Raw genomic sequence first — 27,843 nt, 5'->3', positions numbered from 1 at the left:
TATCTCTATGGCTTCCTCCTTGTCCTTTACCTCTGCTCTCCTCACTGCCAACACATGCTGCTGAGCAGAGAGGGGGGGAGAGAGAGAGAGAGAGAGAGAGAGAGAGGAAAGGAGGGGGGAGAGAGAGGAAAGGAGGGGGGAGAGAGAGAGAGAGAGCCAATGAGATGAGGGGGAGGGGCGGGGAAGCTCTATAGCTAAAGCCAAAAGAAAGGTGTGTGTGTGTGTGTGCGCACCACTGTCATGGCGGCAATTGAATTAATGACAATTTTGCAGTTCCCTCACCTACCAGATAAAGGGGGATGGATCCCATCTCATTCTCCATCAGATGTCCCGCCCCCCTCTGCTTATGAGCCATTCAAACACACTCCCGCCACTGCTGTCCATCACCAATATGCTGCTCTGTGATAAGCTACGGGGGAGCAGCAGGAGATGCAGGGCTGAGTTGATTGGCTGGTGTAGAGAAGCGGGTAGGTAGAGGAGCGTTGTTCTCGGGGGGGGGCTTGGTGGTTGGCTCCAGTACTATCAGAGCTGTAAACAGAACACTGGTGCATAACAAACGGGATCTGCAGAGAGGGAAAACCGGAATAACAGAGAAAAGGAATGGGAGAAGGAGATGACATTCTATTGAGGAGGTTTTGGGAATAACATTTGGGAATAACAGACGTATCCTGTCGTGTGACATCAATGGGATTAACCTGAGGAAGAGGCAACATTTTGGTAGTGTGTTTTCTACCGTGTGTCTGTGTGTGTGTGCGCGCACAGCAGTGTGATGGATGGATGATGGATTTTCTCCTGGCTGTGTTGATGTACATGGATCACCTCAGCAGCATTGACTCTTTCACATTTGTGTGTGTGGTTGTCTCTCTTGTTAAGAGCATCTGCTAATTGACTGAGATGTAAACGTGTGCTGCCAGCGACACTCTCCTGGTATTTTTGTACACAATCTATACACACACACACACACACACACACACACACAGGGATTGAGCGGCCCGTTCTAATGCCACTGCCTGTGGATAGCCTGTGATCTTGGCGCAGTCAAGGGTCCTGTCATTAGGAGGATACACACATACACACACACACACCCATGTAACCGTGGTAACATACACACACATCCATGTTGCTGTGGTGACCGTGTCTCGCTCTCCTGCAGTGTGACAGCGTCTGGAGTGGGCTTCATCCTGGTCATCGACCGCCGCCAGGACAGATGGACCGCCGTCAAGGGGACCCTGCTACGCATTGCAGTGAGTAGCCCACCGTGTGTGTGTGTATGTTTGTGAGTATGCACGCCTCGTTATCACTGCATGCTGAGGGTGTGTGTGTAATCTGTTAGGACATACACCTTAACAGGTGTTCGAGATGTGCTGAGCGACAGGAAACCTTTGTATATCAGAGTAGTGGCACAGTGCAGCCTTCTCCTTGAGGTGTCTTGCTGTCTGGCGAAACTGTAACTACTAGCCTAGTTCTGCAGGAGGGGACTGTAGCATCTCCTCCTTTCAGATTATACAACATCACACTCACTTCAACCTGCAGGAGGGGACTGTCTCTGTCTGTCTCCTGTCCGTCCGTCTCCTCTCTCTCTCTGTCTGTCTCTGTCCTCTCTCTCACTGCATGTGGTAAAGGCTGTGACAGCTCAACAGCTGTGGCTGTAGCTGGAGGGGATAGAGTGATTGAGTAGGGAGAGGATAGAGTGATTGAGTAGGGAGAGGATAGGCTGATTTGACTAGGGAGGAGGATAGGCTGATTTGACTAGGGAGGAGGATAGGCTGATTTGACTAGGGAGGAGGATAGGCTGATTTGACTAGGGAGGAGGATAGGCTGATTTGACTAGGGAGGAGGATAGGCTGATTTGACTAGGGAGGAGGATAGGCTGATTTGACTAGGGAGGGGGATAGGCTGATTTGACTAGGGAGGGGGATAGGCTGATTTGACTAGGGAGGGGGATAGGCTGATTTGACTAGGGAGGGGGATAGGCTGATTTGACTAGGGAGGGGGCTAGGCTGATTTGACTAGGAAGGGGATAGGCTGATTTGACTAGGGAGGGGATAGGCTGATTTGACTAGGGAGGGGATAGGCTGATTTGACTAGGGAGGGGATAGGCTGATTTGACTAGGGAGGGGATAGGCTGATTTGACTAGGGAGGGGATAGGCTGATTTGACTAGGGAGGGGATAGGCTGATTTGACTAGGGAGGGGATAGGCTGATTTGACTAGGGAGGGGATAGGCTGATTTGACTAGGGAGGGGATAGGCTGATTTGACTAGGGAGGGGATAGGCTGATTTGACTAGGGAGGGGATAGGCTGATTTGACTAGGGAGGGGATAGGCTGATTTGACTAGGGAGGGGATAGGCTGATTTGACTAGGGAGGGGATAGGCTGATTTGACTAGGGAGGGGATAGGCTGATTTGACTAGGGAGGGGGATAGGCTGATTTGACTAGGGAGGGGGATAGGCTAATTTGACTAGGGAGGAGGATAGGCTAATTTGACTAGGGAGGAGGATAGGCTGATTTGACTAGGGAGGAGGATAGGCTGATTTGACTAGGGAGGAGGATAGGCTGATTTGACTAGGGAGGAGGATAGGCTGATTTGACTAGGGAGGGGGATAGGCTGATTTGACTAGGGAGGGGATAGGCTGATTTGACTAGGGAGGGGATAGGCTGATTTGACTAGGGAGGGGATAGGCTGATTTGACTAGGGAGGGGATAGGCTGATTTGACTAGGGAGGGGATATGGTGATTTGACTAGGGAGGGGATAGGCTGATTTGACTAGGGAGGGGATAGGCTGATTTGACTAGGGAGGGGATAGGGTGATGAACATGAAACACCCACAATGAGTTCCAGGAATCACCATCATAATAACTTGATACAGGCTTCACATCTGTGATCTTCATAATGTTGGTAATAAATGCAGAGTTATGAAACAGACAAACAAAACAGAAATATTACTTTTCTATAAATATAACATTGACAAATGTTAACCTTTTAGCTCACCCATCAGCAAACCATAATGTCTCCATCATTCTCCTTATATGGGCCTGTCAGCCCCCCAATAATAATGGACTGTTCCAGCCATAACGGCCCGTTCCAGCCCATTGGATACGTCTATGTGACAAGGGAGGGGAGGAGGCTGGTATTGAGCTGTTAACATTGCTGAGGTAGGACAGTCGTCCTCTGTAAGCCTCTGTTAAGTGTGGGTGTGTTCATTGATTTCCCTAGAGTGATAGTAGTGTGTAAACAGGCTGGGGAAACCTGCTGATTAGTAGAGTACAGTATCACCGTGGTGGCTCCAAGGGCAAAGGCACACACACACATACATTATCACCCACTCACACCCTCAAGCATGCAGTGTCTGTGATTTTGATTGTGATTGTGATTAGCAGTATGATTTGTGACTGCGTCCCTGTGGGCCTGCAGTGTGAGAAGCAGAGGGTTGGTGTCATTACTCACCCCTAGGCACTGCACTGCATGGTACTGAAGCAGGGGGGTAGAGGGGCTGGGCTATGGAGAGGAGGGGGAGGCAGGGGGGGGGGGGGGAGTAGAGGGGCTGGGCTATGGAGAGGAGGAGGGAGGCAGGGGGGGGTAGAGGGGCTGGGCAATGGAGAGGAGGAGGAGGAGGGAGGCAGGGGGAAGTAGAGGGGCTGGGCTATGGAGAGGAGGAGGAGGGAGGCAAGGGGAAGTAGAGGGGCTGGGTTATAGAGAGGAGGAGGAGGGAGGCAGGGGAGGTGGGTAGAGGGGCTGGGCTATGGAGAGGGAGGAGGAGGGAGGCAGGGGGGTAGAGGGGCTGGGTTATGGAGAGGAGGAGGAGGGAGGCAGGGGGAAGTAGAGGGGCTGGGTTATGGAGAGGAAGAGGAGGAGGGAGGCAGGGGGAAGTAGAGGGGCTGGGTTATGGAGAGGAGGAGGAGGAGGGAGGCAGGGGGGAAGTAGGGAAGTAGAGGGGCTGGGTTATGGAGAGGAGGAGGAGGGAGGCGGGGGGAAGTAGAGGGGCTGGGTTATGGAGAGGAGGGGGAGGAGGGAGGCAGGGGGGGGGGAGTAGGGAAGTAGAGGGGCTGGGTTATGGAGAGGAGGAGGAGGGAGGCAGGGGGGAAGTAAGGAAGTAGAGTGGCTGGGTTATGGAGAGGAGGAGGAGGGAGGCAGGGGGAAGTAGAGGGGCTGGGTTATGGAGAGGAGGGGGAGGAGGGAGGCAGGGGGGGAAGTAGGGAAGTAGAGGGGCTGGGTTATGGAGAGGAGGAGGAGGGAGGCAGGGGGGAAGTAGGGAAGTAGAGGGGCTGGGTTATGGAGAGGAGGAGGAGGGAGGCGGGGGGAAGTAGAGGGGCTGGGTAATGGAGAGGAGGAGGAGGGAGGCAGGGGGGGGAAGTAGAGGTGCTGGGTTATGGAGAGGAGGGAGGCAGGGGGGAAGTAAGGAAGTAGAGGGGCTGGGTTATGGAGAGGAGGAGGAGGGAGGCAGGGGGAAGTAGAGGGGCTGGGTTATGGAGAGGAGGAGGAGGGAGGCAGGGGGGAAGTAGAGGGGCTGGGTTATGGAGAGGAGGAGGAGGGAGGCAGGGGGAAGTAGAGGGGCTGGGTTATGGAGAGGAGGAGGAGGGAGGCAGGGGGGAAGTAGAGGGGCTGGGTTATGGAGAGGAGGAGGAGGGAGGCAGGGGGTAAGTAGAGGGGCTGGGTTATGGAGAGGAGGAGGGAGGCAGGGGGTAAGTAGAGGGGCTGGGTTATGGAGAGGAGGAGGGAGGCAGGGGGAAGTAGAGGGGCTGGGTTATGGAGAGGAGGAGGAGGGAGGCAGGGGGAAGTAGAGGGGCTGGGTTATGGAGAGGAGGAGGGGGCGTGCAGGAGGAGGGAGTGTTGCTGGGCTGTGGAGAGGAGGAGGGGGCGTGCAGGGGGAGGGAGTGGGGCTGGGCTGTGGAGAGGAGGAGGGAGGCAGGGGGAAGTAGAGGGGCTGAACTGTGGAGAGGAGGAGGGGGGGCGTGTGAGAGAGATGGAACCTGCTAGGGAGATGAGCAGCATGGGGAGAGATAGTAGTGGTGTCAGGCCACTCAGCTGGGTGTGATGGGGAGAGATAGTGGTGTCAGGCTACTCAGCTGGGTGTGATGGGGAGAGATAGTAGTGGTGTCAGGCCACTCAGCTGGGTGTGATGGGGAGAGATAGTAGTGGTGTCAGGCTACTCAGCTGGGTGTGATGGGGAGAGATAGTAGTGGTGTCAGGCTACTCAGCTGGGTGTGACGGGGAGAGATAGTATTGGTGTCAGGCTACTCAGCTGGGTGTGATGGGGAGAGATAGTGGTGTCAGGCTACTCAGCTGGGTGTGATGTGGAGATATAGTAGTGGTGTCAGGCTATTCAGCTGGGTGTGATGGGGAGATATAGTAGTGGTGTCGGGCTACTCAGCTGGGTGTGGTGGGGAGAGATAGTGGTGTCAGGCTACTCAGCTGGATGTGATGGGGAAGAGATTGTAGTGGTGGCAGGCTACTCAGCTGGGTGTGATGGGGAAGAGATAGTAGTGGTGGCAGGCTACTTAGCTGGGTGTGATGGGGGAGAGATAGTGGTGTCAGGCTACTCAGCTGGGTATGATGGGGAGAGATAGTAGTGGTGTCAGGCTACTCAGCTGGGTGTGATGGGGGAGAGATAGTGGTGTCAGGCTACTCAGCTGGGTGTGATGGGGGAGAGATAGTGGTGTCAGGCTACTCAGCTGGGTATGATGGGGAGAGATAGTAGTGGTGTCAGGCTACTCAGCTGGGTGTGATGGGGGAGAGATAGTGGTGTCAGGCTACTCAGCTGGGTGTGATGGGGGGAGATTATGGTGTCAGGCTACTCAGCTGGGTGTGATGGTGGAGAGAGTGGTGTCAGGCTACTCAGCTGGGTGTGATGGGGAGATATAGTAGTGGTGTCGAGCTACTCAGCTGGGTGTGATGGTGGAGAGATAGTGGTGTCAGGCTACTCAGCTGTGTGTGATGGGGAGATATAGTAGTGGTGTCGGGCTACTCAGCTGGGTGTGGTGGGAAAGAGATTGTAGTGGTGGCAGGCTACTCAGCTGGGTGTGATGGTGGAGCGATAATGGTGTCAGGCTACTCAGCTGGGTGTGATGGGGAGATATAGTAGTGGTGGCAGGCTACTTAGCTGGGTGTGATGGGGGAGAGAGAGTGGTGGCAGGCTTCTCAGCTGGGTGTGATGGGGAGAGATAGTCGTGTCAGGCTACTCAGCTGGGTGTGATGGGGGAGAGATAGTGGTGTCAGGCTACTCGGCTGGGTGTGATGGGGGAGAGATAGTGGTGTCAGGCTACTCGGCTGGGTGTGATGGGGGAGAGATAGTGGTGTCAGGCTACTCGGCTGGGTGTGATGGGGGAGAGATAGTGGTGTCAGGCTACTCAGCTGGGTGTGATGGGGGAGAGATAGTGGTGTCAGGCTACTCAGCTGGGTGTGATGGGGAGAGATAGTCGTGTCAGGCTACTCAGCTGAGTGTGATGGGGAGAGATAGTCTTGTCAGGCTACTCAGCTGAGTGTGATGGGGAGAGATAGTCGTGTCAGGCTACTCAGCTGAGTGTGGTGGGGAGAGATAGTGGTGTCAGGCTACTCAGCTGGGTGTGATGGGGAAGAGATAGTAGTGGTGGCAGGCTACTCAGCTGGGTGTGATGGGGAAGAGATAGTAGTGGTGGCAGGCTACTCAGCTGGGTGTGATGGGGAAGAGATAGTAGTGGTGGCAGGCTACTCAGCTGGGTGTGATGGGGAGAGATAGCGGTGGTGGCAGGCTACTCAGCTGGGTGTGATGGGGGAGAGAGTGTTCCATTATTACTTCCGACAGTATATCATATACTGTGTAGCTGGGTTTAACATGAGCTTTCATTGGCTACACCAGAGTCAGACTACATGGAATGGTATTGTTATGGAAATCACAGTTTGAAGGTCAAGAAGCAGCCCCTCCTTCCATGTTCTCATTAAATAACGTCCGCCCGCCCGCTGTTAAAGTGCTTTTATGATTTTAGTGTCAGCAAACTCCAAGCTCTCCAAAAATATTGATGGGTTACTGTGATAGAAAAGTTATATAAATTATATGCAAGTAGGGTTCAAATCTACTTAGAGGAGGAGCCTAATAACAGTCAAGCTCCAATCACAGCAGGCTTGCTCCAGTCCCATACAGCCATCAGTCCCAAACAGATCAAGTCATTTGTTTGAGTGTCATATGCAGGACAGACAGTGTGACCGTGCGCTGGATCATTGATTAGGAAATAAATAATGAGAGTGAGGTAATGAAGATTAACACGTTTTATCTCTCAGGATCTCTTCATTGATTTTGCGGTGGTAGTTCAGTAATACACTCAGATTTGAGTGTCCTTGCCTGACACCTGAAGACACGTGTTAGCTCCCTGAGCAAATGCCTAGGTCTATAGCTCAGTGGACTAAAGCAGTCTTGAGCTCCAGGTTCGAATCCTGGTCATTGACACATATTTTTTCAGTGAGAAAGAGCAGTCCTTTATTTACTAGATGCAATTAATGAATAAAAAAATAGACTGGCTGTGTGACAGACGTGGAAACCGTCGCTGTGTGGAACCTCATCTCTTTCTCCCAAGGAGTGCAGTTTCCATGGCAATGTGGTCTTGCAGGGTAGGTAAGCAGCTGTGTGTGGATGTAGTGGGCTAGTCTCTGGGAAGCAGCCTTTTGGCAATATGAGATGACAGCATACTGCTGAAATAGAGCCTTATTCTGCTAATTGGAATTGGGATTTGCAGAGGTTTTACTGTGGTTACAAACCTGCACTTATTTATTTGAACAGTTAGGCTAAAACTTTGAACTTGTCTCTATACTCCAGCATTTTGGATTTGAGATCAAATGTTTAATATGAGGCGACAGTACAGAACGGCACCTTTTATTTGAGGGTATTTTCATACATACAGAGCCTTCAGAAAGTATTCATACCCCTGGACTTATTCCACATTTTGTTGTTACAGCCTGAATTCAAAACGGATTAAATCATGTTTTTCCTCACCCACCTACACACAATACCGCAAAATGACAAAGTGAAAATGTGTTTTTAGAAGATTTTGCAAATTTCTTGAAAATGAAATACTTTTGTATCTAATTTACAGAAGTATTCACACCCCTGAGTGAATACTTTGTAGAGTAACTTTTTGACGGCGATTTACATCTTGTATCTGGATAAGGAGTGAGAGAAATTCAGGCTGTAACACAACAAAATGTGGAATAAGTCAAGGGGTATGAATACTTTCTGAAGGCTCTGTGTCTGTTTTACTCTTTAGAAATGAAAGTCCCCCAATTTGAAGTTGTCATAAGTATTTGGTTTTAGTTAAATGTAGTATTTGGTCCCATATTCCTAGCACACAATGACTACATCAAGGTTGAGGCTCAGTAAACATGGATGCATTTGCCGTTTGTTTTGTCTGTGTTTCAGATTGTTGTGCCCAATAGAAATGAATGGTAAATAACCTATTGTCATTTTTTTGGTCACTTTTACTGTAAATAAGAATAGAATATGTTTCTGAACACTTCTACGTTAATGAGATCATGCCACCAAAACATGCTTACCACTCACCATTACCAATAGCAGGGGAGGTTAGCATTATTTTTTTTGGGGGGGGGGGGGGTGTAATTTTATGCCTATAAACACCACCAAAATAAACTGCAAATGCATTTTTAGCTTCACTGTCCAAGTAAATACATAGGGTGTGTATGTATGTGTGTGTGCGTGCGTGCGTGCGTGCGTGCGTGCGGCTCTGGTTCAGACAATAGGCTATATTCAGGCTGCTGTCAGTTGCTGTGTGGATTCTGGGTTTTCTGACGAACTCTCTTCCCAGTATTTTCAACCCAAAGAATTCAATAAAAGTACCTATTCTAAAACAAGCGAGAGATGAACCAGTTTTATAACGTGTAGTAGATATTTTTGGCTGCACCTGTTGGTTGAAGCGCTATCCCTCCCCCCCTCCACTCCTCCAGGGATCAGTGTTATGCCCACTCAGCCTGCTATATATGTCAGCTGTAGCCAGCAGCAGTAGAGTGTGGTGATGCTGCATCACTGTGGGGGTGTAGGTTCTACAGCGGGTAGTGTTGTTTGTGGGCACCCGAGGCTGAGGAAGGTTGTCCTACTCTAGCTAGTCTTGCGGTATCGATTGAAGACCACCCCTGTTGAGCAGAGTAATTCACAACTCCTGTTACAACAAGCCACTAACAATCTGGCTTACAGGGCCTTCAGAAAGTGTTGACACTTCCCGACTTTCTCCGCATGTTGTTGTGTTACAGCCTTAGTTTAAAATGGATTACATTTAGATGTTGTGTCACTGGCCTACACACAATACCCCATAATGTCAAAATGGAATTATGTTTTTAGAAATATTTGCAACTTAATGAAAAAATGAAAAGCTGAAATGTCTTGAGTCAGTAAGTATTCAACCCCTTTGCTACGGCAAGGCTAAATAAGTTCAGGAGTAAACATGTGCGTAATAAGTCACATAATAAGTTGCATGGATTCACTCTATGTGTAATAATAATAATAATACTAATAATAAGTGTTTAACATGATTTTTAAATGACTACCTCATCTCTGTACCCCCACACATAACATTTTCTGTAAGGTCCCTCAGTCGTGCAGTGTATTTCCAACACAGATTCAACAACAAAGACCATGGAGGTTTTCCAACGCCTCGCAAAGAAGGGCACCTATTGGTAGATAGGCAAAAATGGACAAAGCAGACATTGACTATCCCTTTGAGCATGGTGAAGTTATTAATTACACTTTGGATGGTGTATCAATACACCCAGTCACTAACACAGTTGCCGGAGAGAAAGGAAACCGCTCAGGGATTTCACCATGAGGCCAATGATGACTTTTTAAAACAGTTACAGAGTTTAATGGCTGTGATAGGAGGAAACTGAAGATGGATCAACAGCATTGTACTTACTCCACAATACTAACCTAAATGACAGAGTGAAAAGAAGGAAGCCTGTACAGAATATAAATATTCCAAAACATGCACCCTGTTTGCATTAAGATACTAAAGTAAAACTGCTAAAAAATGTGGCAAAGAAATTAATGTTATGTCCTGAATACAAAGCGTTATGTTTGGGGAAAATCCAACACAACACTGACTACACTGTTCATATTTTCAACCATGGTGGTGGCTGCATCATGTTATTGGCAAGGACTAGGGAGTTTTGTAGGATAAAAAGAAACTGAATAGAGCTAAGCACAGGCAAAATCCTAGAGGAAAACCTGGTTCAGTCTGCGTTCCATCAGACACTTGAGAGAAAAATTCACCTTACAGCAGGACAATAACCTAAAACACAAGGCCACTGGATTCGCTTACCAAGATGAATCACTACCCTGATTTACCACTCTTTCCAGTAAGGCATGTGTGTGTATGTTCATTTAATTGGCATCAATGAATTCCATTCAAGTCCATAAGACTTCTGAAAGGTTATCCCCCAACAACAACAACACAAAGTAATGAATGTATGTGTTCCACAGGGCTCATTCCCAGTGCATTTAGAGCTGGTTCTGGTCTTGCGGCCCTCCACCTTATTCCAGCGGACGCTCTCCGACATCTTCTTTAAGTTCAACAGGGATGAGTTCAAGATGAAGGTGCCGGTATGTTTTTTTTATATGCATGTGCACGTCTGATGTGAGGACGTTTAGTGGACGTTTGTATGCGTCTCATATGTAGGTTAATGTGTGTTGACTCTCCTCCCTGTGTCTCAGGTGGTGATGCTGAGCTCTGTGACTGAGCTCCATGCCTACATCGACCGGACTCAGCTGCCCCAGGAGCTGGGAGGAACCCAGGATTACTGCCATGATACCTGGATCTCACACCGCACCGTGAGTACCCTACTACCATACCCTTCTCACCAGACCCCTGACAGACTACATAGGGCCCAATCCCAACATGATACCTGGATCTCACACCGCACCGTGAGTACCCTACTACCATACCCTTCCCACCAGACCCCTGACAGACTACATAGGGCCCAATCCCAACATGATACCTGCTCACTGAACTGACCTCATTCTAAACTGTCCCATTAGTCCCCCCCATCTCAATAGGATGTGTGTGTGTTTCTAACCAGTGATGACACAATTGGGTTGTGTTTGTCCGGTCCTCAGGCTATCGAGGCCTTTGCTCTGATGGTGAAGACCACGGCACAGACCCTGCAGTCGTTTGGGACGGAGCTAGCCGAGACCGAGCTACCCAACGACGCCCAGGCCACGTCCAACCTGCTGGCCACACACTCCGAGAAGAAGGGACAGATGAAGGTAAGGGCACGGAGAGACCAAGTCATTAATATACAGACTATATCAAAAACTCCATGTTTTAAGTGATAGTGTTGAGGTTGTTTAATTTGAAGTTCAAGGCGCGATTAAACATTCAGTTCCTGATTTGTTCCTGATATTTGTGTTTCTCAGGGGAAAGATATACTGAAGAACAGACTTTGGCCGTAGCTGAGACTGTATACTCTGTACTGTCCAATGGTAGATCCCTCTAACTGATGTGTCCATGTCCCTCTCCCAGGAGGACCTGTGTGTGGCCCTGGGCCAGGGGGGCCGGCTCCTGGAGAGCATCAACGAGCCCCTGCAGAGAGAACCCGACTATACAATGAACCAGGACGAGCTGGAAAACCTGGCCACCGTGCAGAGGTCAGAGGGGACAGGGGTCAAGGGTCAGGCTTAGAGGTACTCTCATACCTCAGAAGTGGTCTAAAGTTGTTGTTAGAGCCGATTTGGACATATTTGTATAAAAGACTGAACATACCGAGCTAAATGTACATTTGTGTAAATATATTAAATATTAATGTACATGATGAAATATTAGGTTCATACCTTTATGATTTATATTTACCTGATTGAGATATATTAATTTGTTGTTAGTGTAACTCAGTTTTTGCCCCCCCCCCCCCCCTCTTGCCCATTCATTGTATTGTGGTAAGTGTGTTAGGATAAAGGCAGGAAGTTGGGCCTTCGGGGGAGGGAGTCCTTGCTAGATGCGGGAGCGGTATAGTTTTTTGACCATACAGACATACAGACAGGTCATATTATGTATTTTCCATATCAAGTAATCTGTGCTTTAAGTTGATTGGAGAATCATTTCTTTGTTAGGTATAAGAAGAATAAACATTTTTGTTGCGCCATATCCCTGGATCTCATTGAATGTTTGGCCGTTTGGAAACCTGTGAGTGTGGACTGTATGCGAACCAAACAACCCCGCTTCAGGCTTGGGCAGTGGCTATGGTAAAGCGAAAAGGAAGCCACTACAGTTGTGTTGTTTAGATCATACTAAATCTGTATGTATGCCTCAATCCTAAATGAATAGGAACGTTTGGCGCCATATCAATTTTAGGGTAACTGTCCCTTTAATGCTAATGGAATAGGTTGAGAAAGGGACTGAGTACAGTAGGAACAACAGAGATAGAGAGATCCTGTCTTCTTTCCTGAGGTCCAACTGGTTATGGAACAGTCAATATTCATGTTCTCTAGTATCAATGCTGGTGTGTGTCTTGCTAGAAGTTACCTAGAACTCTACTCTCTCATCTCCCACCATGACCCTGAACCTTCTAGGCTGTGTTCTGCCGCGCTGCAGTGAAATCTGCCCCCGTGCCATTCTGGTGTATTTTGGGAGTACGGGGATAGGATGCATAGTGGCAGCACTCACAGCTGCAGAGCAGAATTGGGAGAACAAAGGAAAGAAAAGTGCAGTGTTTCATAACCCAAAACATTATGTTGGTTATACTGTAAAGTGCTCTGCTCTTGGAGGAGTAGGTTATGTAAGGGATTTGATTAAACACAGGACCTGGTTTGGTTTCAATGAATAGGTACTTCTGGTTTCACTTAGTGATACTTTGAGATCCAAGCTGAAATACCATTGTTATGGACTCAGGTTCTCCTCTCCATCCCTTCATTCCCCTTCCATTTTTCCCTCCCTCCCTCCCTCCCTCCCTCCCTCCCTCCCTCCCTCCCTCCCTCCCTCCCTCCCTCCATCCATCTCTCTCTCTCCATCCCTTCATTTGTCTACCGTTCTTCTTCCATCCGTGTGTAGACTGCTGGGCCAGCTGGATGAGACAGAGACTGCGTTTGATGATTTCTGGGAGAGACACCAGACCAAGCTGGAACAGTGCCTGCAGCTCCGCCATTTTGAATACTACTTCCGTGAGGTGAGGGGAACAGGGACACAAGAGCATCATGGGAGATCTAGTCCCGGTCACTGTTTGTCAATTTGTAGAGTGTGCGTGTGTCTCTGTCTGTCTGTGTGTGTGTAGTATGTGTGTGTGTGTGTGTGTGTGTGTGTTCTGACTCTACCTGTCCCTCACTATGTGTGTTCAGGTGCGTGCCCAGCTGGATGTGGTGTCAGAGCGGGTAGAGGCGTTCTCGGAGGTTGGCATCAGTCCCGCCCATGCAGAACACATCCTACGAGAACTCAACAGCCAGGAGGAGAAAGCCTGCGTAAGACACACACACTTCATCCCAATAGCACACATCATCCTCCCCATAGCTCATCAACTTGTCTAACAGATCCAAAACACGATGAGTGAAATGAATGTAGAAACTTGAATGATGAGATTCCACCAGCTGACATGGGTCATATCCTGTTTCCGCTCTAGTTGTACCCCAGTACATTATAGACCCCATTAATCTCAGTGACAGTATTGACTTTACAGATGAGACTCATACCTCTATTGGTTGGTTCACACATACATTACTGTTGTGTCCCTATGTGACTAGAAAACATTGTGTGTGTGTGTGTGTGTGTGTGTGTGTTGCATCGGCCCTTATTTCAGAGGCAACTGGGAAGTAACATGGATTTAATGGCTTTCCATTATGACTGCTTTGTTCATATTTATTTTATTTTATTGTGTAGTAGTTGTGTGTGTGTGTGTTCTCACCTGCCTGTGTCTCTCTCTCTCCAGGATGTGTTGGACTGGGCTCTGTCCCTGGCCGCTGAGGGGGATGGGCTGATTGAGAGTGCTCACTACGCTGAGGACTCCATCCTGCCTAAGTGCAGTGAGCTGAGGGCCGTGTGTGATGAGGTCACCTCCTTCCTCAAGTCCAAGAAGGTCCTCCTCCTGAGGGCCATGGAGCTGCACCACTGTCTGGAGAAGGTGAGGGCTGGAGGGGAGAAGTAGGGTCATGGAAACACTGGCAACCCCTGGTTTAGATGGGAATCAGTAACCGGGTGATTGGTCAATGTAGCCCTCTAGTAGGTGAGAGCTGATGGAATCTTTCAGATGTATGACAAGTGTCAAGGTATAAGAGTTCGGGTTTGAGTTCAGCCAGGTAAGGATTCATTCTCCCTCTGACCTGTGGTATAATGAACCCCTCTCCCTCCCTCCCTCCCTAGGCATCGAGGTGGTGTGAGGAAGGGATCTACCTCCTTGCCTCCCAGCCGGTAGATAGATGTCAGTCTCAGGACGGGGCGGAGGCCGCGCTGCAGGAGCTGGAGAAGTACCTGGACACGGCCGCCCAACACCAGATCACCGACCTCAACGCCATCTGGAGGGACTATGACTCCATCCTCAACCCAGAGCTCAGGGTAGGTGGCGCCCCATAGAGGCACCAGATATACATTACATGAGAAAACATTCTATTTGGTGGGCCAGTTGTTTTGAACACGAGACGTGACCAGGAGGTCGAGATATTTTTCCAGGTTTTTCCCTCCCCTCTCCACGTGGTCAGGAAAAACTCCTGGCCCCAAGTATAATCAAACGATTGAATAGAGACGAGGAGAGGAAGACGTTTTTGACTATTGAGGTACACCCTCAAAATGTCTATCTAACCCTCCCTCCCCTCTGTGTGTGTTAACAGGAGCAGGTAGAGAAGGTGTTTCAAAAGCAGGTGTCCATGCAGGAGATGTTTGAGAAGAGGAGGGTCAGTCTGAAGAAGCTGGCAGCCAAACAGACACGGCCCGTCCAACCAGTGGCTCCCAGGCCTGAAGCCATCATCAAGTTCCCCATGTCCCCTCCTGGTGAGTACCACACTCTGCGCCACATGTCACACTGGTCGTCACCATCTGACTCTACCTTTCTCTCCCTGTCTCTCTGGTTCTGACTCTACCCTTCCCTCCCTGTCTCTCTGACTCTACCCTTCCCTACCTGTCTCTCTGACTCTACCCTTCCCTCCCTGTCTCTCTCGTTCTGACTCTACCCTTCCCTCCCTGTCTCTCTGACTCTACCCTTCCCTCCCTGTCTCTCTCGTTCTGACTCTACCCTTCCCTCCCTGTCTCTCTGACTCTACCCTTCCCTACCTGTCTCTCTGACTCTACCCTTCCCTCACTGTCTCTCTAGTTCTGACTCTACCCTTTCCTCCCCTGTCTCTCTGACTCTACCCTTCCCTACCTGTCTCTCTGACTCTACCCTTCCCTACCTGTCTCTCTGACTCTACCTGTCTCTCTGACTCTACCCTTCCCTCCCTGTCTCTCTGACACTACCCTTCCCTACCTGTCTCTCTGACTCTACCCTTCCCTCCCCGTCTCTCTGACTCTACCCTTCCCTCCCCTGTCTCTCTGACTCTACCCTTCCCTCCCCTGTCTCTCTGACTCTACCCTTCCCTCCCTGTCTCTCTGACTCTACCCTTCCCTACCTGTCTCTCTGACTCTACCTGTCTCTCTGACTCTACCTGTCTCTCTGACTCTACCCTTCCCTCCCTGTCTCTCTGACACTACCCTTCCCTACCTGTCTCTCTGACTCTACCCTTCCCTCCCCGTCTCTCTGACTCTACCCTTCCCTCCCCTGTCTCTCTGACTCTACCCTTCCCTCCCTGTCTCTCTGACTCTACCCTTCCCTCCCTGTCTCTCTGACTCTACCCTTCCCTACCTGTCTCTCTGACTCTACCTGTCTCTCTGACTCTACCTGTCTCTCTGACTCTACCCTTCCCTCCCTGTCTCTCTGACTCTACCCTTCCCTCCCTGTCTCTCTGACTCGACCCTTCCCTCCCTGTCTCTCTGACTCGACCCTTCCCTACCTGTCTCTCTGACTCGACCCTTCCCTACCTGTCTCTCTGACTCGACCCTTCCCTACCCGTCTCTCTGACTCTACCCTTCCCTACCCGTCTCTCTGACTCTACCCTTCCCTACCCGTCTCTCTGACTCTACCCTTCCCTACCTGTCTCTCTGACTCTACCCTTCCCTACCTGTCTATCTGACTCTACCCTTCCCTACCTGTCTATCTGACTCTACCCTTCCCTACCTGTCTCTCTGACTCTACCCTTCCCTACCTGTCTCTCTGACTCTACCCTTCCCTACCTGTCTCTCTGACTCTACCCTTCCCTACCTGTCTCTCTGACTCTACCCTTCCCTACCTGTCTCTCTGACTCTACCCTTCCCTACCTGTCTCTCTGACTCTACCCTTCCCTACCTGTCTCTCCGACTCTACCCTTCCCTACCTGTCTCTCTGACTCTACCCTTCCCTACCTGTCTCTCTGACTCTACCCTTTCCTACCTGTCTCTCTGACTCTACCCTTCCCTACCTGTCTCTCTGACTCTACCCTTCCCTACCTGTCTCTCTGACTCTACCCTTCCCTACCTGTCTCTCTGACTCTACCCTTCCCTACCTGTCTCTCTGACTCTACCCTTCCCTACCTGTCTCTCTGACTCTACCCTTCCCTACCTGTCTCTCTGACTCTACCCTTCCCTACCTGTCTCTCTGACTCTACCCTTCCCTACCTGTCTCTCTGACTCTACCCTTCCCTACCTGTCTCTCTGACTCTACCCTTCCCTCCCTGTCTCTCTGACTCTACCCTTCCCTACCCGTCTCTCTGGTTCTGACTCTATCCTTCCCTCCCTGACTCTACCCTTCCCTACCTGTCTCTCTGACTCTACCCTTCCCTACCTGTCTCTCTGACTCTACCCTTCCCTCCCTGTCTCTCTGACTCTACCCTTCCCTACCCGTCTCTCTGGTTCTGACTCTACCCTTCCCTCCCTGTCTCTCTGACTCTACCCTTCCCTCTCTGACTCTACCCTTCCCTCCCCTGTCTCTCTGGTTCTGACTCTACCCTTCCCTCCCCTGTCTCTCTGGTTCTGACTCTACCCTTCCCTCCCCTGTCTCTCTGGTTCTGCCTCTACCCTTCCCTCCCTGTCTCTCTGGTTCTGACTCTACCCTTTCCCTCCCTGTCTCTCTGGCTCTGACTCTACCCTACCCTGCCCTGTCTCTCTGGTTCTGACTCTACCCTTTCCCTCCCTGTCTCTCTGGCTCTGACTCTACCCTACCCTGCCCTGTCTCTCTGGTTCTGACTCTACCCTTTCCCTCCCTGTCTCTCTGGTTCTGATGGAAAAGGCTATATAGACACTCCTAATATTTTATTTCAGAATAGGTTCAAATTGGGTTAGGGTAGGGGTAAGGGTTTGGTTGAGGTTGAGGTAAGGGTCAGTTTTACATTTTGATGAGTTGTTTTGCAGGTCAGCAGCAGCCTCTCCTGTTTCTGATCCATTCATTGCCATCTAGTGGCATGTAAGAACTGCGCCTTAAACAATATCTCATTCCCCGACAATATATCATTGATTGATTGAAATGACTTTTTTGTTGGTTGTTTGAAGTTCAGATGAGTAGTTCTTATCCCGTCTTTCTGTTTCTTGTAGCTCACAGGAGTCAAGAGACGAGGAATGCAGAGGACAACATCTTGAACGTAGAAAACTGCAGAATAGTGGAGGTCCAGGTGCAGAACGGCGGTAGCAGACACGGCTCTCTGTCTGAGGAGGAGGAGAACCTGGCTGTGCTCCGACGGTAGGGTCAGGGGTCAAAGGTCAATGATGTCATACTATAGCCTGAAATGCCTTAAAATAAATCAATGAAAGGCCTCCCGAGTGGCGCAGCAGTCGCTTGAAGCGTCACTACAGACCCAGGATCGATCCCAGGCTGTGTCACAACCGGCCATGACTGGGAGTCCCCATAGGGCGGCGCACAATTGGACCATTGTCGTCTGGGTTAGGGGAGGGTTTGGCCGGGGGGGGGGGCTTTACTTGGATCATCACGCTAAAGAGACTCGGCTGGGCGACTGCAGGCTGACTTTGGTCGTCAGTTGGACAGTGTTTCCTCCAACACATTGGTGCAGCTGGCTTCCTGGTTAAGCGGGCAGGTGTTAAGAAGCGCTGTTTGGCGGGTCATGTTTCGGAAGAAAAATATATATAAAAATAACTATATCAATTAATTATCTTGTGAAACACAATTGAAAAGAGATGGTTAGAAAGATAGTTAGATATTTCATACTTGGTATAGTTTATCAAAATAATATTTAGAGGTCGACCGATTAATCGGAATGACCGATTAATTAGGGCCGATTTCAAGTTTTCATAACAATCTGTAATCGTCATTTTTGGACACCGATTATGGCCGATTACTTTGCACTCGACGAGGAGACTGTGTAGCAGGCTGACTACCTGTTAGGCAGCAGCAGGCTCGTAAGCATTCATTCAAACAGCACTTTCCTGCATTTGCCAGCAGCTCTTCTCTGTGCTTCAAGCATTGCGCTGTTTATGACTTCAAGCCTATCAACTCCCGAGATTAGGCTGGCAATAGTAAAGTACCTATTAGAACATCCAATAGTCAAAGGTATATGAAATACAAATGGTATTGAGAGAAATAGTCCTATAATTCCTATAATAACTACAACCTAAACATTCTTAACTGGGAATATTGAAGACTCATGTTAAAAGGAACCACCAGCTTTCATATGTTCTGAGCAAGGAACTTAAACGTTAGCTTTCTTACATGGCACATATTGCACTTTTACTTTCTTCTCCAACACTTTGTTTTTGCATTATTTAAACCAAATTGAATATGTTTCATTATTTATTTGAGACTAAATTGATTTTATTTATGTATTATATTAAGTTAAAATAAGTGTTCATTCAGTATTGTTGTAATTGTCATTATTACAAATATATATATATATATATAAAAATCGGCCAATTAATCGGTATCGGCTTTTTTTGGTCCTCCAATATTCGGTATCGGCTTTGAAAAAGCATAATTGGTCGACCTCTAATAATAATACAATATGTTGATGTTAAATAGAATGTTGTTCTGTTCCTACAGACATGTAATGAACGAGCTGTTGGAGACTGAGAGGGCGTATGTAGAGGAGCTACTCTGTGTACTGCAGGTGTGTGTACTGCACTTCTGACCACTAGAGGTCGCCACTACATCACTTACTATCCTAAGTGTAGTAATAATAATGTATATATATATTTATATATTATATATATATGTGTGTGTTTATATATATGTTTATATATATATATTTATATATATATTTATATGTTTTTGTTGAAAGTTGACTTATCATAGATGTGCATTTTCAGATTGTCCTGTGTTAACATTTTAGTATGTGTTGTTATTCCAGGGTTATGCTGCAGAGATGGACAACCCAGCCATGGCTCACCTCCTCCCCAGTGCGCTGCTCAACAGGAAGGATGTCCTGTTTGGAAACATGCCAGAGATCTACCAGTTCCACAAGAGGTGACTTTTACTCCACTGCAGCACCCATGTTACATAATGTTTACTGAGCAATGTCCTGTCATTGTAAACAGCTGTTACAGAAGAGGCACATTCATTCAACCATATTGATTTATAGGGACTAGAGGTCGACCGATTAATCGGAATGGCCGATTAATTAGGGTCGATTTCAAATTTTCAAAACAATCGGAAATCGGTATTTAAAATAAAAATACATTTTTATTTTTATTTTTTGTATACCTTTATTTAACTAGGCAAGTCAGTTAAGAACACATTCTTATTTTCAATGACGGCCTAGGGTTAACTGCCTCGTTCAGGGGCAGAACGACAAATTTTCACCTTGTCAGCTCGGGGGATCCAATCTTGCTACCTTACAGTTAACTAGTCCAACGCAGTAACGACCTGCCTCTCTCTCGTTGCACTCCACAAGGAGACTTGCCTGTTACGCGAATGCAGTAAGCCAAGATAAGTTGCTAGCTAGCATTACATTTATCTCATAAAAAACAATCAATCATAATCACTAGTTAACTACACAAGGTTGATGATATTACTAGATATTATCTAGCGTGTCCTGCGTTGCATATAATCTGACTGATCATACAAGTATCTAAGTTTCTGACTGAGCGGTGGTAGGCAGAAGCAGGCGCGTAAACATTCATTCAAACAGCACTTTCGTGCGTTTTGCCAGCAGCTCTTCGTTGTGCGTCAAGCATTGCGCTGTTTATGACTTCAAGCCTATCAACTCCCGAGATGATGCTGGTGTAACCGAAGTGAAATGGCTAGCTAGTTAGTGCGCGCTAATAGCGTTTCAAACGTTGCTTCGAGGGTGGCTGTTGTCGTTGTGTTGCTGGTTCGAGCTCCAACACTTTGTTTTTGCATTATTTAAACCAAATTGAACATGTTTCATTATTTACTTGAGGCTAAATTTATTTTATTGATGTATTATATTAAGTTAAAATAAGTGTTCATTCAGTATTGTTGTAATTGTCATTATTACAAATAAAAAATGTAAAAATCGGCCAATTAATCGGTATCGGCATTTTTGGTCCTCCAATAATCGGTATCGGCGTTGAAAAATCATAATCGGTCAACCTCTAATAGGGACCAATTTGAACAATATTTCATTTGGTTAACATTACCTCCCCCACTGCTTCCCAACCTCGGTAGTACTAACCTGTGTCCCGCTGTCTGTCTGTCTGTCTCTCCTCAGGACATTCCTCAGGGAGCTGGAGACCTACACAGACGTCCCTGAGCTGGTGGGACGCTGTTTCCTGGAGAGGATGGGCGACCTGCAGATCTATGAGAAGTACTGTCAGAACAAACCTCGCTCCGAGAGCTTGTGGAGACAGTGCTCCGACTGCGCCTTCTTCCAGGTAACCTTTCACCTTTCTTTCAGGGCCCTCAGTGAATCTTGGATAGGATCCTTCAGCTCAGTATACTGTAAGCTTGTAAAAAATAATAATAATAATAATAAAAATGTATTGATGTGTGATTGTTTGTTTTTACGAAGGAGTGCCAGAGAAAGTTGGAACACAAACTGGGGTTGGACTCGTACCTCCTCAAGCCAGTCCAGAGGATAACCAAATACCAGCTGATACTGAAGGAGTTACTGAAGTACAGTAAGGGCTGTGAGGGTTCAGAGGACCTGCAGGAGGCGCTGTCCTCCATCCTGGGGATCCTGAAGGCCGTCAACGACTCCATGCACCTCATCGCCATCACAGGATATGAGGTCAGCTAACCACGACACCCCTATTCTCCTCGTGCTTTAGGGTGGAGAGAAAAAGTTACCCAACCGTGTAACATCTTCTGTACCACAGACAACGCTCAGTTATCTTTCCTACTTGTGATTTATTGTGTTAATTTATTGATCCCCAGGGGAGCCTGACGGAGTTGGGCAGGCTGCTGATGCAGGGGTCGTTCAGCGTGTGGACGGAACACAAGAAAGGGCACGCTAAGGTCAAGGACCTGGCCCGCTTCAAGCCCATGCAGAGACACCTGTTCCTGCATGAAAAAGCCTTGCTCTTCTGTAAGAGACGGGAGGAGAATGGGGAGGGTTACGAGAAAGCCCCGTCCTACAGCTTTAAACACTCCCTCAATGTGAGTCTGTTTATGTCTGGCTGGCTGGCTCACTGACTGGGGGAGGGTTACGAGAAAGCCCCCTCGTACAGCTTCAAACACTTCCTCAATGTCCTGACTGGCAGTCTGTCTGTCTGGCTGTCTCTGTCTCTCCTTGGATTGTTACTTGGATCTATAGTATGTTATGAGTTCAACAGTGATATAGAAGTGTAATATTCTTCGGTTCTCTCTAACAGATGAGTGCGGTGGGCATCACGGAGAGCGCCAAGGGTGACAACAAGAAGTTTGAGATCTGGTGTAATTCCAGAGAGGAGGTGTTTATCGTCCAGGCTGCGACACCTGAGATCAAAACATCTTGGTTGAATGAGATCAGGAAGGTTCTGACTGGCCAGCTGAAGGCCTGCAGGGGTAAGATAGGGGATCTGCGGCATTACAGACACACGCACACACATTCCAGAGTTGATACACATCTGGATGCTAAATTCTCTGTTGTTGTGTCTGTGTTCTGTTAGTAACTGTGATGATTTGTTCCAGAATCTAGTCAAAAGAAGGTGTCAGACACAATGTCTCCCAGTCCAACCAGCAACAGCCCACCTATCTGTCTCAGGTCAGATTTTACAGAGAGAACCATGGCTAGAGCCAGTTACAGAGAAGGAATCAACATGGTTGGTTCTACTCTTTTTCACCTGTTTGTTTCTCCCTCTTAGTCCATTTAGGAACTGTCAGAAGAGCGTGAAGAAGGGAGAAGAGAAGAAGACAGACGCTGTCATCTCTGACCCCAACTCCCCCTCCTCCCCAAAACACAAAGGTGAGTTGCCCTCTTTTGTTGAGCAAACAAAATGTTTTTTTAGCTCTATCAAATGCTCATGACAAGAAAGCAAACTTCTGTTGCCGTTTTAGTGACCCCCCTCGTCTGGTTAGGTACCCAAGCCGTCCTTGAATCTTTTCCTCCTTCCTTGTTCCTCCTTTAATCTGAGCTTTCTTTCTCTTCTTTTCCTCTTCAAACCACTTTACTCTGTCTCTCCTTCCTGTCCCTCTTTCTCTACCATGGTTGTAGAGGAGACAGTCACCAGTCCCACCACTGACAGGGCATCAGTGGCTAAAAAGCGTTTTACCCTTCAAGGCTTCAGCAATCTGAAGAGTCAGAAAGGTAACGCTAGTGTCCTGGAGGCATCCCCCATGTTGTCGTCATCATATATGGCAAAGATATGTTCTCCATTTTGAAGTCAACCCCAAGCTCTCTTCACCTACCCCCCTAATATAATTTTAGACAGGACACATCCTTTCCAGTAGTCGACTGCATCAGGGCTTTTGAAGACTGATATTTTGGCTTGCTTTCCTTTGCAGAATTTCTGCACCCTGCTGGTAAAAGTCTAACATTACCAATGGTATTCTCTCAACCAGGTATACTACAGTGTAGTTTGCGGTTACTACCTCAAATATTAGAATTAGTGTCTGTTTTAGTAGGCCTGTCCCCCAGCCTCATTATTTAGATGTCTCCAATAGTATTAGCAAGTAGCTAATTATTCTAGTCAGTTTCAGGAAGCTCTTCCCTCTCTCACGGCTGTTTTTCTATTGCCCTCTTTATCATTTCTCTCTGTTTCCTTCTCTTCTGTCTCTCTTCTTCGGCCAACAGGATCCCCCCTTAGCCCTGACCATAAAGCCAAATGCCACGAGATTAAGAGTGACCCAACTCCCTTTGGGTGTAAAGGTATTCTGTCTAGTCCATGTCATACCTGTGTTTGACTCTGTAGTGTAGTCATCCATCCTGACCCTCCCTCACTGTAGTCATCCATCCTGACCCTGCCTCACTGTAGTCATCCATCCTGACCCTACCTCACTGTAGACATCCATCCTGACCCTGCCTCACTGTAGTCATCCATCCATCCTGACCTTCCCTCACTGTAGTCATCCATCCATCCTGACCCTCCCTCACTGTAGTCATCCAGCCATCCTGACCCTCCCTCACTGTAGTCATCCAGCCATCCTGACCTTCCCTCACTGTAGTCATCCATCCATCCTGACCCTCCCTCACTGTAGTCATCCAGCCATCCTGACCCTCCCTCACTGTAGTCATCCAGCCATCCTGACCCTCCCTCACTGTAGTCATCCATCCTGACCCTGCCTCACTGTAGTCATCCATCCTGACCCTCCCTCACTGTAGACATCCATCCTGACCCTGCCTCACTGTAGTCATCCATCCATCCTGACCCTCCCTCACTGTAGTCATCCATCCATCCTGACCCTCCCTCACTGTAGTCATCCATCCATCCTGACCCTCCCTCACTGTAGTCATCCAGCCATCCTGACCCTCCCTCACTGTAGTCATCCATCCTGACCCTCCCTCACTGTTGTCATCCACCCATCCTGACCCTCCCTCACTGTAGTCATCCATCCATCCTGACCCTCCCTCACTGTAGTCATCTCAGCACCATGTCAACTCCCCATCATCCCAAAATATATCTCTGTGTAACCATCATGCAAGCAGAGTAAACTGGGGAGGGAATGAATTGTGGTAGATCAATGTAAGACATTCAGCCACGCTGAGTGCATTGGTACTGTCTAGCTAAAGACACTGGACTGACGAGGGACTGCAACATGGAGATGACCCACATAAGATCATTCACATTTGACGATCGTTGACACAGAAGATGCATACAACAATATCTTGATTTAAACAAGTGAAAAATCTATGAAAGCCTTGTTGGCCTCAAAGGCCTTTGTAAGACAGTTTGATGGATGAGTCAACCTACACCTGTGTACTTCAAAGCCACCTGAGTGTCAGACACAGCGTTCATCTGGACGACGTTGCTGACTGCTACTGCTTCTTCTCCTCAGAGCCTGGTCAGACTCCTCACATCACTCTGAGCAGGGCCAAGTGGCTCAGCACCTCTAGTCTCTTACAGGCCAAAAGGAGAGGTAGTGTGACAATATGCCTGGGAGGAACACGCTGCTGCACTGTGTGGTTGGCCTGGACCCTGCTCTTCTTCTTCCACATACAGAATGTCCCCCCCCAACACATAGTCACAAATCACTAGCTTGTTCCACAATCACAAACAAATCTTCTCTCTGAGATTTGCTGTTGAATATCTGTGTGATATTCACAGCCGGGAAATACTGATTTGGGTTGTTTGTTTGCTGGAAGGGCAAACTGTGTGTCTCTCTCTGTAGCATGTGTTGTCGTGTTGGTTGCTGTGTGTCTGTGTTTCTAAAGAATCACAATGCATTGATCTAGGTCTCACTGGATGCTAGGACTCCACGTCTGTTCTTCTTGGTTATTCAATCATGTTCTTTGGGTTCTAATCTGGTACTTGTGGTTCTGTTTGAGGATTTACAGTGTACTCTGTCAATGGATGTGTTTGCATAAAGTTCTCACCAGCTATCAATGTACAGATCACCTTGTCTTGTGTATGATTGTGTTAGTGTCCACTCTTCCTTTCCTCTTGAGTTTCACTCCCTTTCTCTAGTTTGACAAACTATCCTTCGTGTTGGGATCAAACATTCCATGACAATAACGTTCTCTAAATTGCAATCTATCTTGGAATGTCTTGGAATTTCTGGTGCCACTGCTAAATCTTAATCTAGATATCAAATCGAGTTTGCTGAATTCTATTACTCTCCTTCTCTCTTTCCTACTATCCTTCTCTCTTTCCTACTCTCCTTCTCTCTTTCCCTCCCCCCCCTTAGGTTGGAACAAGGCCTCTTTCTCAATGGACGTGCCAGAAGTGCATGATGGGTACTCCAGCGCCGAGGACCCCATGAACTCTGACCTTGAGGATGAGGGAGGCAGGAAGCTGGTGAGTCATGGTCGCCAACATGTATACAACATGTTATGAAAGTTACTTGTTATTCCCTAGCAACACACATGGTAACATGACACACTGGACGCAAACATATGAACTTTGCCCTTTACCCTGTGACCCAAGGCTGTCGGCGACAGGTTCACAGTGGTGGCGGACTATGAGAAGGAGAAAGGAGGGCCTCAGGACCTGTCAGTGAAGAGTGGAGACATGGTGCAGCTCATTAAAGAGGGAGGTGACGGACAGTGGTTTGTTAGAAACTTGGGGAGCAACAAAGATGGCTGGGTAGCAGCAGCCAACCTTCTCACCCTCATCACAGAGTCCAAGTCCTCGCAGTCCCTCTGCAGCTCAGGTACACTGGCTCCATCTGTCTGTCTGCCTCTTTCTCTTCAGTCTCTCTCTCTCGGTTTGTGCAAGAGGGAACTGTATCTTGCAACCTAAATAGCTATTTTGAAAAGTGACAGGAGTGTGTCTGTATTTTAGTTTGTTTTAGAAGTATCTGTGGACTCTAATGGAAACTAACTTGTGTGTGTTTTGTTGTGTTACAGAGGGCAGTGTAACTGGCAACCTCAACACCTCCTCCAGCTGCAGTGAAACCTACACAAGTTTCTCTGACATCAAGCCCTAAAGTCCCGCCCCCTCTAAGCCCTGAGACACAGCTACAGCGCCACCCAGTGGTTGGCTGTTCAAACGACACGTGCACTTTTCCCCTCTACTACTGTTCAAATCAAATTGTATTGATCACATGTGCCGAATACAACTGGTGTAGCCTTTTACAGTGAAATTCTTGCACACATTAGTTTTCATTGCAGTCCATAGATACTTCACTCTCATACTGAAGTGGAGGCTGCCTGGAATGTAGCAGAAAGCAGTCTAATAGCTGCCTATCTGTCAATGTGAAGGGAAGGTAATGAAGGACTGCTTTCCTCTGGACATACTCTACTCTCAGGGATAAGAGGTAGTGTCCTAGTCTTTTACTGTGATTGAGGGCTAGCACACATTGAGAACAGGAAGTTCAGGCCTCTCCCCTACCTGTTTGACGGAGATGAACAAGGAAGGACACACCCACTCCATTCACACACACAGGCAGGCTTTGTTAGCCTAGCGCGGTACCGCTCCTCCCACTCCAACAAGGTGACAGTGATATGGAGCCAGGAGCTCCTCTACTGAACTCAACACTTCAACAGACAAACAAACAGACGCCTCAGTCTCTCTTCTGAGTACTCTGGTAACCAGTTGTGTCATAATGTTTCTCTGTGTCAGGCAGTCAACCTCCTCAGTATGTCCTCAGTCCTCTCCTGAGTGACTTTAAAAATAAGATGAGGATGGATTTATATTTCATATGTTTCTGCTGGATCCCCCAAGACAAACTAAACTGTAAAAGTGTCGAGACAATCACATTCTAGCAAGAATGCAAATTAGAATGGAATTGTCATGAAATACTTTTTGAGTTTGGTCAACTGTGTATATCTATGGCTTTGTCCAGAGGCCCTCCAGTACATTTCCAGTCCCTCTCCCTCCCTGTTTCTCCTTCCTCCACCTGTGCTGTCTGGGCTATTAGTGAACTCTTGGCTTTGTTCCCAGTGATCTGAGAGAGCTGGGCTTTAAACTACCAGGTGTTCCTTTAGGCAGGGGCGATATTACAGGACGGTCAGATATCATAGATACTTCAACAATAACAGTGCTCAGGATGTTCTTCTGAATCATTTTCTCTTGGCTCAAAGTCCAATCCTATACACTACACAGAAATCCCCTGAAGATTGAGATTCCGGTAAAGAGATTCATGTCAGGTCGATTGATGTTGAAATAACTGTGTACTGTACCAGAGAGTATAAACTTAAAAGGAATTATTTGTATGCGTTAATCAATTTGTATAAGTTCATTTATTTGAGAAAGATGTGTACAGATATAATTATCCTATACCTCGTATTTTTCATTGAATATGTGTATGTTGTGTATGAAAACCATGGATATGTTTTCGTGGGCCTAAGTATATCAAAGATATTTTATTAATTGGTTGGCGGGGCATGTTTCCATGGTAATTTCTTAAAACTCCTGAGACGACATATATTAATAGAAATATCATTTTCCTCATTTGAGAATGCAGTCTGTACACTGAAAACCGAAGATGGAATATAACTATAACGTCGTGTGCTGAAAGTTCAACTCGGAATGATGGTTGTCTCAAATTTCAGCACGCACAATAAAAGGTTTTAAACTGTTCTGGTTATAACCGTTTTAGTTATAACTGTTTTTATAACTTATTGTTCTACTGTATATCTTTTTCGATTTGCACCCAGTGAGATTACAATGTTGTTCCTGTGTGTCACATTGTTATGCAGCACATTGCCGCATTATTTTGTTCTTTATTTTCCTACGGTAACAAGTATTGATACAGATCTTATATAATTAATGATATGCATTCATATCTGTGTATATGTGTAAATATGTATCTCTGTGTATTATTAAAGCCGCTGAATAAAGACAAACATTCTTTGCTTTAATCCAATGACTTTGTTTTTCTCATTATAAAACCATCAGGTA

At 47.6% G+C, this 27,843-nt stretch overlaps 1 protein-coding gene across 23 annotated transcripts in view; it reads left to right on the top strand.

Annotated features, from left to right (window-relative positions):
* The window catches only part of LOC110495681 (guanine nucleotide exchange factor DBS), a 74,179-nt gene extending 46,376 nt beyond the window's left edge, over positions 1-27,803 (top strand). For 3 of the 23 annotated variants that reach the window (XM_036952034.2, XM_090207892.1, XM_090207895.1), the window contains 25 exons: positions 1,154-1,244; positions 10,458-10,577; positions 10,689-10,805; positions 11,091-11,240; positions 11,497-11,621; positions 13,018-13,132; positions 13,302-13,421; positions 13,886-14,077; positions 14,317-14,508; positions 14,781-14,940; positions 17,548-17,692; positions 19,004-19,070; positions 19,311-19,426; positions 20,634-20,796; positions 20,934-21,152; positions 21,299-21,520; positions 21,736-21,907; positions 22,034-22,106; positions 22,207-22,307; positions 22,557-22,649; positions 23,136-23,210; positions 24,338-24,418; positions 25,187-25,296; positions 25,426-25,651; positions 25,848-27,803. In XM_036952034.2, the coding sequence (XP_036807929.2) occupies positions 1,154-1,244; positions 10,458-10,577; positions 10,689-10,805; positions 11,091-11,240; positions 11,497-11,621; positions 13,018-13,132; positions 13,302-13,421; positions 13,886-14,077; positions 14,317-14,508; positions 14,781-14,940; positions 17,548-17,692; positions 19,004-19,070; positions 19,311-19,426; positions 20,634-20,796; positions 20,934-21,152; positions 21,299-21,520; positions 21,736-21,907; positions 22,034-22,106; positions 22,207-22,307; positions 22,557-22,649; positions 23,136-23,210; positions 24,338-24,418; positions 25,187-25,296; positions 25,426-25,651; positions 25,848-25,927 (3,325 nt within the window). In that variant the 3' untranslated portion in view covers positions 25,928-27,803. Of the gene's footprint in view, positions 1-465; positions 718-1,153; positions 1,245-10,457; positions 10,578-10,688; positions 10,806-11,090; positions 11,241-11,496; positions 11,622-13,017; positions 13,133-13,301; positions 13,422-13,885; positions 14,078-14,316; positions 14,509-14,780; positions 14,941-17,547; positions 17,693-19,003; positions 19,071-19,310; positions 19,427-20,633; positions 20,797-20,933; positions 21,153-21,298; positions 21,521-21,735; positions 21,908-22,033; positions 22,107-22,206; positions 22,308-22,556; positions 22,979-23,135; positions 23,211-24,337; positions 24,419-25,186; positions 25,297-25,425; positions 25,652-25,847 lie in introns of those variants that run through there. The other 20 variants (XM_090207901.1, XM_090207900.1, XM_090207905.1 and 17 more) reach the window with 14 other exon arrangements.
* Positions 27,804-27,843: the final 40 nt, after the last annotated feature.

This window comes from Oncorhynchus mykiss, chromosome 18 (genome assembly GCF_057628025.1).
Source record: "Oncorhynchus mykiss isolate SJ-2025 chromosome 18, ASM5762802v1, whole genome shotgun sequence".
In the NCBI taxonomy this organism is placed as follows: Eukaryota; Metazoa; Chordata; class Actinopteri; order Salmoniformes; family Salmonidae; genus Oncorhynchus; species Oncorhynchus mykiss.
Note: the sequence above shows the minus strand (reverse complement) of the source record. Positions and strands in the feature narration are given on the sequence as shown.